At 50.8% G+C, this 12161-nt stretch overlaps 3 protein-coding genes across 3 annotated transcripts; all 3 read right to left on the bottom strand.

The window, feature by feature from the left end:
- Window positions 1–2102: 2102 nt before the first annotated feature.
- Window positions 2103–3434, bottom strand: F4807DRAFT_470050 (NAD(P)-binding protein). Its single transcript, XM_048002778.1, has one exon. The coding sequence runs from the start codon at window positions 3107–3109 to the stop codon at window positions 2177–2179; it is 933 nt and encodes a 310-aa protein (XP_047851086.1). The 5' UTR covers window positions 3110–3434; the 3' UTR covers window positions 2103–2176.
- Window positions 3435–3681: 247 nt separating this feature from the next.
- Window positions 3682–8675, bottom strand: F4807DRAFT_438459 (uncharacterized protein). Its single transcript, XM_047999126.1, has 3 exons — window positions 7752–8675; window positions 5174–7693; window positions 3682–5119 (listed from the first exon to the last, which is right to left on the bottom strand). Exons 1-3 carry the CDS (start codon window positions 8501–8503, stop codon window positions 3988–3990), a joined length of 4404 nt encoding a protein of 1467 aa, XP_047851085.1. The 5' UTR covers window positions 8504–8675; the 3' UTR covers window positions 3682–3987.
- Window positions 8676–9005: 330 nt separating this feature from the next.
- On the bottom strand, window positions 9006–11626 carry F4807DRAFT_224914 (S-adenosyl-L-methionine-dependent methyltransferase). Its single transcript, XM_047994102.1, has 4 exons — window positions 11102–11626; window positions 10546–11032; window positions 9740–10491; window positions 9006–9684 (listed from the first exon to the last, which is right to left on the bottom strand). Exons 1-4 carry the CDS (start codon window positions 11216–11218, stop codon window positions 9460–9462), a joined length of 1581 nt encoding a protein of 526 aa, XP_047851084.1. The 5' UTR covers window positions 11219–11626; the 3' UTR covers window positions 9006–9459.
- Window positions 11627–12161: the final 535 nt, after the last annotated feature.

Below are 12161 nucleotides of genomic sequence, written 5' to 3'. Positions count from 1 at the left end.
CACGAAGCATCTTGGAAAAGAAGAGAAACAAGCCGAGACGGAGTCGTGATGCTGAAACGTCTTTTTCCTATTATTTTCTCTCGGCATCCCTTGGCATCATTTCTTCTACGTAACAAGCTTCTCATCCTTCCCGGCCCCGGCTCCTAAGCCCATTTCATCGTATCTTAACTGATCTTATCCCATTACGCCGTCTAATAAGTGACTGGATATTCCAACATTGAAGGTATCTCACTCCATCACGCCGGACTCCGCAGTGCTCGCCTAGCCCTCCACCCAGCAATCCAGACAATAAAAATATTAGATATTCACGATGAGAAATCCATAGGATGCGATCTCTCCGTGCCCAAAGCCCCGAAAGTATTCAGCGCATCATTGAAGACGCTATCTGGTATAACAGGGGGTATCAATCTACGGCGATATGTTAGTCTATGAACATGCCAATAGGTACTATAAGTGAATCCATACTTCGGAGCTCTGTGACGTCTAGTCAACATTATACAATGTTTATTTCGAGGCTATTCCCTGGCCTCCAAGAGCCGCAGCATTATTTCTGGCAGCCTCTCCTTCCGCGCCGTTGAATCCGATAGCACCATCACCGACCACCAAGGCAGGTGAATAAGCTCCGAGGTTGATGTTTAGCGGGGCAGCGGCAGCAAGAGCCGCGAAGGTAGCGAAAGCGATAGCGAATGTAGACTTCATGTTTTTTTTGTCTTTGGTGAAATATGGGGTTAGGGAGAATGGGCGGAGAGACGAGAATGATGCGATGGAGAAGAAAGACGACTAGATCCAACGTAGAGAAAGTAATATGGTGCACCTGTGCACTTTCCTGGAAAAGATAACTATGAAGAGATACAAGAGAACGGAAGTTGGGATGAAGAGGGCCGGCTGACGGAACAAGAGGAGAGAGATGGAAGATTGGGAGATGTCAGCATTCTTATTGTCTTCCCCAGATCTCATCTCCGATGAACTTTCAAACGCACTGACTAGCTGTTACACATTTCTCTTCTATTCCGGGGCAAGAACCCAGAATATCCTTGGATATCGATGAAGCGCAAGTGCTAAATCTGCCAAGCTTCGTCGCCAAGGGCCTCAGATCGGGCCAAGCCGTGGGATCTCCTGGAGTCTGTCGCAAGCCCCACGAGCAATACACCCATCCGTGTCTGGGAGTGAAGAAACAACTTTAGAAATCCATCTACCCTACTAGGTAGTTCACACACCAAAAGCTCACTAATTAGTTAAACTAGTTGTCGTGACGCTAACGGCGAAGGGTGTGTTTCGACCTTGACGACACCATCGAATCAGATAAGCCAATTGCAGGCTATTGAGAGAACTAAGCGGAAAACTACAAGATAGTCTAACAAGGCCAAGCCTCTGTAGTACGTATGTGTATATTTCACGAATCTAGTTCACAGGTTACCTAGTATCAACAGATCCTATTAACACACACCCACCTAGTTGGAACATTATTACCTTCCGTCACTTTAGATCCTCCAGAGGACCATGAAGTAGAGCATGTGGCTAGGGAGAATAGAGAGTCAGCAGTATATAATGCCTATGATACCTAGGTAGGTAGTTATCTGTTTTAATAAACTGTACTGGTGATGCATCGATCTGGTCACGGTGCGTCGATATGCCGTATTGCCAAGCTGTGTCATGGAAACCCTCTTGGACAGACATGACACAACCCAAAATAGATTCAGTAGACTCGCTAACTTATTTTCTCATATTTCCTTCCCCGTTTCCCTTAGGATAATGCCTAGTTGGTGAAACTGGATGGCATCGGATGGAACTATCCTGCTTGGCTTTTACAAAGTAGGGGCAGGTTCTTATATGGCAACAACGGTTATGATTGGATGTGAAATGCATAGTTTAGATTATAAGAGTAACTTGACAGCCTCTCTTAGTGCGCCATTGCCAGTTGCTGGAAGACCAATTTTTAAAAATACCTATAAGGCCTCTGCAGGTTGTCAGGTTGGCCAATGCATACCTAGGAAGCGTGGGATGTCTACAGTACAAATATATGTATAACTTGGATATCGTGATCCAAAGTCCTCGTGCCAGGACAAGCAAACTCAAGTGGTCGTGGACTCGTGGTTGGGTGTCATGTATCCAGGCGCTACAGCAACTCCTTAATAAGAGACCTCCTTATTATTCAACAACTCCTACATCAAACTCCCTACAAATCCGGCATGTCACTCAAATAGCTCTCCAAGCCCTGTAACTCGATCCCGCGCTTCTTATTGACCGTGATATCCAAATCCCACGCGACACCTCTCCCCACCGCCCACACATACGTATACTTGAGCATCCCATCACCCGGCCTCTCCCTCAGCCTCTCCCTCAAGAACTCCTCATCCCACATCTCCTCCACCCACTCCCCGCCAAACCTCTCCCTCACCAGCTCCGCGATCCGCCTATACGACACCGTATCCCCAGCAACATACACAACCCCCCTCTCGCGCTCCCTCTCCCTCTCATCCAACACAATCTCCGCGGCAACCCTACCAATATCCCGCGCCGTCGTAACCGACACCCTACCCTCCCAGCTCCCTAGCGCCCTCACCGTCCTCCCCCTTAAATCCACGACCCCGAACTCAGGCTTGAACAGAAAACTCATAAACAACCCCGTCGAAACAATGACCCACTCCATACCCTCCTGCTCCCTAAGCAGCGCCCGCACATGTAACTGCTCGTCGAACAAATCCTGCGCGCTGCCGCGCCCCACGACGTCGTAGTCGACGCCCCATTGCCAGGGCACGTACCTCTTCACCCGCGCATCGAGCACCGCTCTTGTGATCTTGACCTGCGTACCCTTCGGCATGCCGAAGCCGGCGCAGCACACCACGGTGTCGAAGCGGGCAAAAATCGCCGCGAGCCGCGCCGCGGAGTCGGTGGCCAGGTCGCCGGGCTCGAGGGACGCGCCTAGCGACCGCAGACGCGCGTTCTGCTGCTTCTTCTCAGGGTCCCGGGTCTCGATCGTGGAGTTTCTGAGCAGCACGGAGATCTGGGTGCGCCCACGCTCGCGCTGGGGATGCGCGGCGAGGGCTTCGAGGACGCAGGTCCCGAGCTCGCCGGCACCGAGGATGAGGATGGAGGAGGGGTTGGACATTTTGGGGATATAAAAAAGGTAGATCGGTATACTAATTCAGAGTTCCACGGTTGAATTTTGTGCCGAGGTTACAGCGTCCTGATTACAGAGTTATTTGGAGAAAAAAGTCGACCATCTTGGATGAGCTACATGTCACCCTTTTTGTATACTGCGAGGGAATACGCTAGAGAGAAGTGATGACAAATGAACATTGGATCTCGAGAACTAGACGGCTTCATATACGCAGTATGCATTTTTCTTTACCGACTATACAGGCATAGAAACCAACCAGGGTTTGACAGAACGACGATCTTCGATTTTTAATTAGTAATGCGTAGTAGTCTCGGGGGAAGTATGTGAAGTTTACTTAGACCTTAGGAGATAATAGGGGTTAGGCCATTAAAGTCCGGAATGGCTTGGCGGGCGTAACCGAATCGAGATCCAAGCTAGAAGATCTAGTAAAGTTGGGCTTCATGGAGCTATTCAACATCTTCAACTTTCATGAATTCATATTGTTAATAGTCTAAGTGTTGTAGCAAAATAGACTCTAGCTTTTTGATAATGTACAGAAGTCCAAGTATCGAAATAAGCATTGTACTACGAACTACAACATACTAACATTGCTAGAGCAAACATAAACGTTTCTAATAACGAAATACATTAAATACAAGAGTATAAGTTATGGTATTACTCGTCATATGGGGAAATCAATGTTTCTAACGTAAGCCGCTAGCAAATCTACTTGCTATAAGCCAAGGCAGGAAACTAGCGGAACACGCCGTACATGTAAGACAACACTCAATCATACAATCTGACCCATCCAAGACTCTCGATAGACCACATCCCCGGTTGGGGTGCCATGTAGACTCCCTTCCAATAAAACTTGTTTCGCTATCGCCTTAATCCAAGACTCTACCCGCCACGCCTGCGCCGCTCCTATCCTTCGTTTGCGTCTTCTTCAATGACTTGCCTAGCTGAATCTCGTTCAATAGAGCGGCAGGCCTACCACCGCTAGGAGCGCTTGGCATGTTACCTGCAGCCGGTGGCGGAGGCGGAGGTGGAGGGGCCAGGCCTGGAATTGGGGGTGGAGGAGGCGGAGCTGCTGCGGGAGCGCCGAAATCAGGCATAGGGGGAGGCGGCGGTGGAGGAGCTCCAAGGCTCGCTTCGGGCATTGGCGGAGGAGGTGGAGGAGGTGCAGCTTCCGCAACGGGAGGAGGGCTGAACGGCGGCGAGGCCACAGCCGGTGAAGCGCCGACGGACTTGTCGCCTGTAGCGGATAGTGGTCGAGGAGGGCCCATGGAACCGAAGAGGAGCGATGCTAGTTGGGCAGCGCCAGCGGCAGGGCGCTCGTCGTCCGAGTCTTCGTCGTCCTCTTCGCTTCCAGAACCCCACTCGTCATCCGTGTCAGGCCTCTTCCGAGATGGTGCTGGCGCTTTAGCCTCCTGGGTTATCCGGAAGAACGGGTTGTTGGTAGATACCTCTGGCTGAGGTGGTGGCGGTGGGGGAGGTGCAGGAGCCGGAGCAGCAGGTGCCGCAGCGGGGGGTGCTGCCGGTGACTCCGAGGACTGCGACAACATCCGGCGGTACGGATTGCGGCTCTCCGTTTCGGACGGCGGGCTAGTGACGACTGAAGGGGGTGAAATTACAGGCGCAGCAGGAGCAGGAGGGGGTGTGGCTTTACGTTCTAATTCCTGGCTGCCGAGCTGACTACTACCGAGAGTAGGAGTAGATGCTTGAGGAGTGATCTGCTGTGGGCCTTCGTCATCATCCGAGGACGACTCTTCCTTTTCCATCGCTGCGAGCTGTCGCTGCAGCTCGAGTTCCCGTTGGCGGGCGGCTTCGATCTCGGCACGCTGGGCGGCCAACTTCGCCTCCTTCTCTTTGGCTTCGGCCATAGCAGCCTTCTTTCTCTTCTTTTCCTCTTCTTTCTTTAGCTTGCCCTGGCGCACTTGCTCTTCCAAAGCTTTTAGACGGGCGGAAGCAGCGTCGCGTTCCTTAGCGACCTCCTCTTCCTGTTGTCTAGCCTCGTCCCTATTTTTTAAATTAGTCTGGATTAACAAGTTTAGAACGGTAAGATGTACGTACTCCATTTTTTGGGTGGCTCGCTGTTGTTCTTCGTGCTCTTTAGAGAGACGTTCTTCCTCAGCTTTCCTACTAGCCTCTTCCTCCTCAGCCTTCCTTGCAGCATCTTCGTTCCTGCCTACTTTCCTCGAAGGTGGTGGAGGTGGTTTCTTAGCTTCTACCTTGGGTGCAGGGGGAGGCGCGCCTTGCTCCTCGGCGATTCTAGCCTGCCGCTCGGCTTCGCGTCGCGCATCTTCTTCCTCAGCTTGACGGAGCTTCGCAGTTCTTTCAGCCCTTTCACGTTCCATTCGCTGAGCAGCAGTTTCGCCAGGCTTCGAAGGCGCCTTGATACCAAGGGCTGCAAGTCGCTCGGCCATACGTTGTTCTGCTTGCTGTTTGATAAACGCCGCTCTCTCTTCTGGGGTCTTATAAGATGAATATGAGCCACCACTGGGAGCAGGGGACGATGTGGTGGGAGGCGTGGCGGTACGAGTCGCCGACGCGGGACTGTCAAATCGAGCTGGTGGTGCCTCTGCCTGAACGGCTTCAGCAGTCGGGGCCCGTCCGCCCTTGCGGTCTTGTGCTCTAATTCGAGCTGCTCGGCTTGAACGTTGCAAATCGAAGATAAAATCTCGAACCTCATCTTCGACTCCAAGAGCATCTTCCCACCTCCGTTTCTCGTGCTCGTTGGCGGAGCTCTGACCGCCCTCCTTGAGGCTATCTTCGATACCTCGCGAAAATTCACGGACACTATCTTCTACATCCCGGACCATGCGCTCATTGTTCTCTTTCTCGGTTCTGACCTTGAGGTTCTCTTCCTCTAATCGCTTCTGCGCGTCACCATCGTCGCCAGCGACATCTACCTTCTTACCAGTTAGTGCAGCCGTCCTCTGTTGCATCATAGCCTTGGCTCTGGCCTTAAGACGGTCCGACTCGGTTATCGATCCACCTGGTCCGGTGCCAATAATATTAGAGGCACTTCCAGGATGAGCCTTCGCGTCTCTGAGTCGGAAAAGTTCAAGCTTGGCATCAGCAATGGCTTTCTCCGTTTTCCTGACTTGAGAAGCTAGTTCTGGAATCTTGTCGGTGAGATTCTGTAGTTGACGCTTCAGAGCTCTCCTTTCGGCTTCGGAATCACCGCTTGCTAAGGCTGCATCGGGGTGATTATCGATGTCATCCTGGATCCGGCGGATGCGACGGTATAACTCCTCGGCTTCACGTCGATCGCGCCTATCGAGGATATCATCCTCCTCAGCAGCTGCCTCGTCCTTGAAATCCATAGCGTCTAGGAGAACCTGTTTCTCTCGAATCTTTTTCCTTAATTGATCAAGGGATAATTCCTCATTAGATGCCACAGACGAAGGCGACTCGGGTCGTGGTGAGGAATTGCCAATCCGGCGTCGTGCGCTTGATCTGTATCCAACATCGTCGTCATTATTCTTGAATACAGTAGCGTCTTTCCGTCCGCCACCGAATCCGCCAGCATTTCCCTTGAATGAATGGCTTTTTAAGTAACTGACTCCTGTCTTTTGGGGGAGCAAGGCAGCCCCCGACGTCTTGCGGAAGTCAGACTCCTGGCTCAACATGGACTTGATGGTACCAAGCGACTCAGTGAGGTTGCGCGTAGAGGGCGGAACAAGCTCAGGAGGCAAAACATTAGGGACAGGATAACCGTTCAGTTTTCTGTATATCAAGTGCATCGCAACAGCGAATTCGTCGAGGTTAAGCTTGCCCTTGTTTCCGTTATCTGCAAGGGTCCAGATACGCTCAAGATCGGTCTTCTCGAGACCGCTTTGACCGAAAATCTCGATCGCTTGGTCGCCTCCAATAAAACCCTTGTGCAGACCATCCCATGCGCGGAACAATTGATCGTAACGAGTTTTCTCGTCCTTAGTAATAGCCCAAGGAATCACAGCGTTACCGGACAAGCCAGCAGTAGTATAATTCTGTTGTTCACGGCCTGCTTGTGGCATCATTCGGGCTTGTAATGCGTCGATATTAGGCAGGCCGGACGCCGGGGCATTGACCAAGCCCCATTGTCCGGGTTTCCCAGTGGGCTGCGCGTTTAGAGGAGCCGCACTTGCAGGAGACAAACCACCAGGGAAACCCGTAGGCATTGGTGGCATAGGAGGTCTAGGTCCGTTGTAGCCCGTCGGTTGTGGATTATTCATGCCCCCGAGATATCCAGTCGGCTGAGGTTGCATTGCCTGGCCGGGGAATCCCGTAGGCTGACTTGGAAAGCCAGTTACCTGCGATTGAAGCAACTGAGAGTTCGTCGGTATGGGTTGAGGATGTTGTATCGTCGGCGGAGTAGAGGCATTCTGTCTAGTAAAATCAGGAGCATTGGTTGCAGCTCCTGAACTGGCCGCATCGTCTGCGATACTGAAATTGATAATATCGACCATGCTCGAAACTTCATTCTTGATATTCTCCGGCAAGTTGGCTGGGAGGGTTTTGCCCACAAGCTTTAAGTTGCAGAGGTACATGGCCAACGCAAACTCCGGAAAGTGGAGCTCACCGGATCGAGTGGTGTCTGCAAGCGTCCTATGTGAAGGCGTGATTAGAAAAGTGTCTATGGGAAAGGGATGGCATGAAACTTTACCAGATATGCGATAGAGAATCCCCATCCAATCTTGATCTTAATAACAGGTCTCGAGCCTTCTCTCCAGACATAGTATTCTGACCCTCACCTAGGGCTGACTTAAACAGTGTCTCGAACTTGGCTTGATCTTGAGCGGTTATAAACGATAATCGGATGTTCGGGATCTTGCTTGTGGGCTTCGCAGCCCTTCGACCCCTCGGTTGGGAATCGGAGGCACCGCCGGTCTTGAAGGAAGCGGCCATGGCGCTGAAGCCTGTCGGCTGAGCATTTATCGCCGGGGCTGGGGCCTGAGGTGGAATCTGTGTGGTCGGTAAGGAAAACGAATTCTGTTGCGGCGGCGGCTGCGGCTGCTGTTGTTGCTGCTGGTTGAACTGGCTTTGGAATTGTGAAGGAATCTGTGGCACTGGCGGAACGCTCGATTGAAACCCCTGTTGCGCAGCAGCCGCACCCGCGTACCCCGTCAACTGAGGCGTTTGTAGGTTCACAACAAGAGCGGACTGTTGAGGCATTCCGGTCATCTGCGGCTGTAAGCCTTGAGGGGTTTGGGAGCCAGGATAGCCGGTATACTGCTGAGTTAAGGGAGCCTGCCCATATCCCGTCGGTTGCGGCGCGAATGGACTTGGCTGCTGTCCCGGCGGCTGTTGAGGCTGCTGCCCTGGGCCACCAGCTCCCATTCCGTACGAGTTGCCATACTGCTGCTGACCTGGATGCAGGTTGTTGGCGCCCATAAACGAGTTGGAATTAGAATACATGGTGAGAAAAAGGAGAAGGTCTTATTCAAATCAACAAAGGAACTTGCTAAGAGTAGGGACTGGATAAGGAGGCCCCAAAGGACCGAGCAGAGCTCCTTGATGAATATGTTGAAGAAGAATAAGAAGAATAAGGAAGTTGTTGTAGATGACGAAGCTGCTCTAGAAATCAAATAGAACTTGAAATGGAAACCGAATAGGATAAGGAGTGGCTTGGCATAATTTGGTCAAAAACTTACCTAAACAGTACCCTGCCACTTGCCTGGCACTGACCACGAGAAGGAAGGCCCGAGGTGCCGATTTACGTACGGGTTTTTGAGTGTGTACATACTGATGTACATATTGACCCAATTGCACGGACCAATTTTAGGGGGATACAGGGGGGTATTAAGAACAATTACACTAGAAACTCAGCGGCTGTCTCACGTGCTGACGTGCATAACACATCCACTATGATTTACTGCTATAATTGTGTCAACTTCCTTAATTCTCCGTACTAGGTACTGGACATAAGATACTACGATCCCTAACACCAACGTACCAATGTGCGTCATGATCAGTATCGCAACGTATTAGCGACAGGAACAGATATACAAATTACCTGGCAGCCTGGAAGTATGCAGGCAGATAAGTAGTATTGGTCAACTGATATTACCCAGGCACGTCCAATTTGGAAATGGATGTTCATACATTTTCAGGTCGATTTTGCATTTATTCTCTTCTTACTTCTTGCTTTCACGACTATTACACTTTTCTCGTCTCCCATTACACCAAATTAACATCTGCACTCCCTTTTCTCATTCACCTGGTCCGACCACTGCTCGAGTAGTGATCAACCTCCTTGTAAGGCATGGTCAAGGTATCCGACTGAGGTCTGCCTGGAAAGACTCTAGAAGTCGTGTCTTTGCGGGCAGCTCACTTGCCTAATTGTAGACGCCTATAAATAAGTTTCCTACACCTTACTGGACTGTCGAGGTAGGGAATTGGTCGGCATTCTTCTTTGCCCATCCCTTGAAGTCTATCTTGGAGGCAGCTGTGCTCAGGGCACCGGACAAGCCGTACTGGGTTTTGACACCCTCAATACGGTGGGTCGAGTTGATGTTCTTGACCAAGACGATCTGGTAGCAAGTAGCGGTTCCCTGTCGGGAAGCGATAGTGGAAGCGGCAAGGAAGTATTCCCAGATCTGTTATATCCTGTTAGTAACCTAATTCAGCACTCAGCTGTGCATGAAAACTTACGCGGAACCATCGCTTTCCGTACTTGGCCACAACCTTCTCACGATTGGCCAACCAATTTCTATACCAGCGCCACATAGTCGCGGAGTAGTGCACTCCAATCGTATCTATGCCCTTGACTTCAAAACCGGCACCCTCAAGTCCACCAACGAAAAAGTCCAGAGGAGTCGACGCGTCAGCACCGGGGAAAATGTATTTGTTCATGAATAAGCCCCAGATCAAATCTTCATACTGCCATGGCTTTCGAAGGCCAGCGATTTGTAGGAAGAATACACCATCGTCATCGAGCATATCATAGACCTGCTTTAAGAAAGTGCCATACTTGCGGACACCGACGTGCTCGGCCATCTCAAGGCAAGTGATCTTGTGGTATCCACCTTCCGGTACAGGAATATCGCGATAATCCATGCAGAGAATCTTGCTCTGCTCTTCGGGAATATTGACATTACGTAGGGCTTTGTTACCCCAGGCGGTCTGGTTGCGGCCAAGAGTGATGCCAGTGACGTGGGCACCATAGTTGACACTCGCGAATCGTGCTAGAGTACCCCAACCGCAGCCAATGTCGAGCAGTCTCTCGCCTTCCTTTAGATCGATCTTTTCGCAAACGATCGCGAGCTTGTTGTCCTGAAGCTGTTCCAGAGTCTCCTCCGTGTTGATGTCTGACATAACGCCAGTAGTGTAGATCATACGGGGACCCAAGAACCAGCCGTAGAAATCATCACCACGGTCATAGTGGTCACGGACTTGTTCCTCATCTTGGTCCTGTTAGCTAGACGAACCCTCGTGATGAGCATTGGTAGATATCTTACCCTGGCTTCGCGAATGCATGATAACCTCGGGCATCATGCCAAACAGGAAGTATTTGCAGAGACCCCAAGTGAAACGGAAGCTTGCCCAGTCATGCCTGTACTCCATGACTTCAAGGCAATCACCGTTGAAATCGACATCTCCGTCGAAGTACATCTCGTAGAAAGTCTCCATGGGGATCTTGTTTCGGCCATGGTACTTGACTTTGTCAGATTGCCTCTTGAAGGTGAGGTAGTGCTCGACCGGTCGTCCGGGATACTTGACCTTCTCGTTCTTTCGGGGGCTTATGGCGGAGACGGTAAGCCAGAAACCAGCTAAGATGGGAATGCTCGTGAACAGCGCAAAGAAGATAGCAGTCTTCAGGCCACCCCCGACTTTCCATGACAGGTAAAGCGGGACACCGCCCATCAGGGAGAAGAGGAGGAGGTTGGAAAAGCTTTCGGCGCCGGCGGAATCCGCGGGGAGAGGGCCATTCTTGATAGAAGGGTACTAGAAAAGGATCGTTAGCTGTATAGTAGAGAAAATTGAATGCTGGACGAGGGCTGAGGCCAGACTTACCGACGTAGTTCGTACACCGCACTCCTCAAACTTCTCGAAAGTGGGCGTGGGAGCTTTGGGAGTTTCGATGAATTCGAACTCGGACTCGCTCCCATTGACACTATGAGGCTTCGACATAGTGAAGTTTTTGCAAAGCTCTGATAGAACAGACTTTGCAGGAAACTTCTCTTTGTCTTGTGAAAGTTAGTGTTAGGAGAAGAATTTGTGGGAAAAAAGGACGAAGATAGTTGATTCGCCTTGCCCTCTAAGGGGGGTTTAGTTCTTTTCGTAGCTTTCCCACTTTCACAGACCGCCGCTCTTCTGCTTCTCCAAATTCGATAAACCTTCCGAACTTTCTATCAATTGGCCTCTATGAGTGGCTGGGACCCTTAAACTAGGGGGTTAGAATGTGCCGTTCCGTTGTAGTTAGTGTGGGTCTGCAGCCAAAACCCCACCTCGCTAGCGCCTAGGCACCGACATTTCTTACAACCCGGCACGTGTTAACATGCGTGGATAAGCCTCAGAAGACGAATAGGAGTAAACCCTTCACTTCATTATGGGTATTTCACGATATGTATGGTACATACACTACCTGTGTAGTATACACGTGTTTAATCGCTTCGATATGTACTAGGTACGTATATTCACCTCGTTCACTATAGAACCCTCAACGGGATCCGCGGAGAGGTTTTATCTATATCGACGCAAAGACGCAAAGGCGGCGGGAGATAAATTGATAATATAACCCACCTCACATATACCTAAATCTCTTGGCAAGAAGTCCATCCTAATCAACAAGATCGGTCAACAATTGTATAGAAATGACCAAGCTAGATGACTAAGAAGGGCGATGATGCTGTAATCCAATTCCCCATGGCCATTACCCCTACATAGGCATGAGTGCAGGAATATTTGTTGACCTGGTAGGCTACGCAGCTTATAAAGTTGAGAGGTAGATTCTAGGTACTACATAGTTATGTACCTATGCACACCCAGGCAGATAGTGGAGAGACGTAGCGGGATATCGGTGCACGGTACCGACCTCAACTGTTGATGCTTGCCGGGTTCCGTCGGCGGTATG

The sequence above is a fragment of the Annulohypoxylon truncatum genome (assembly GCF_022578515.1).
Source record: "Annulohypoxylon truncatum strain CBS 140777 unplaced genomic scaffold F4807scaffold_33, whole genome shotgun sequence".
Classification (NCBI taxonomy): Eukaryota; Fungi; Ascomycota; class Sordariomycetes; order Xylariales; family Hypoxylaceae; genus Annulohypoxylon; species Annulohypoxylon truncatum.
The sequence above is the reverse complement of the archived record's forward strand: the minus strand, read 5'-3'. Positions and strand labels throughout refer to the sequence as shown.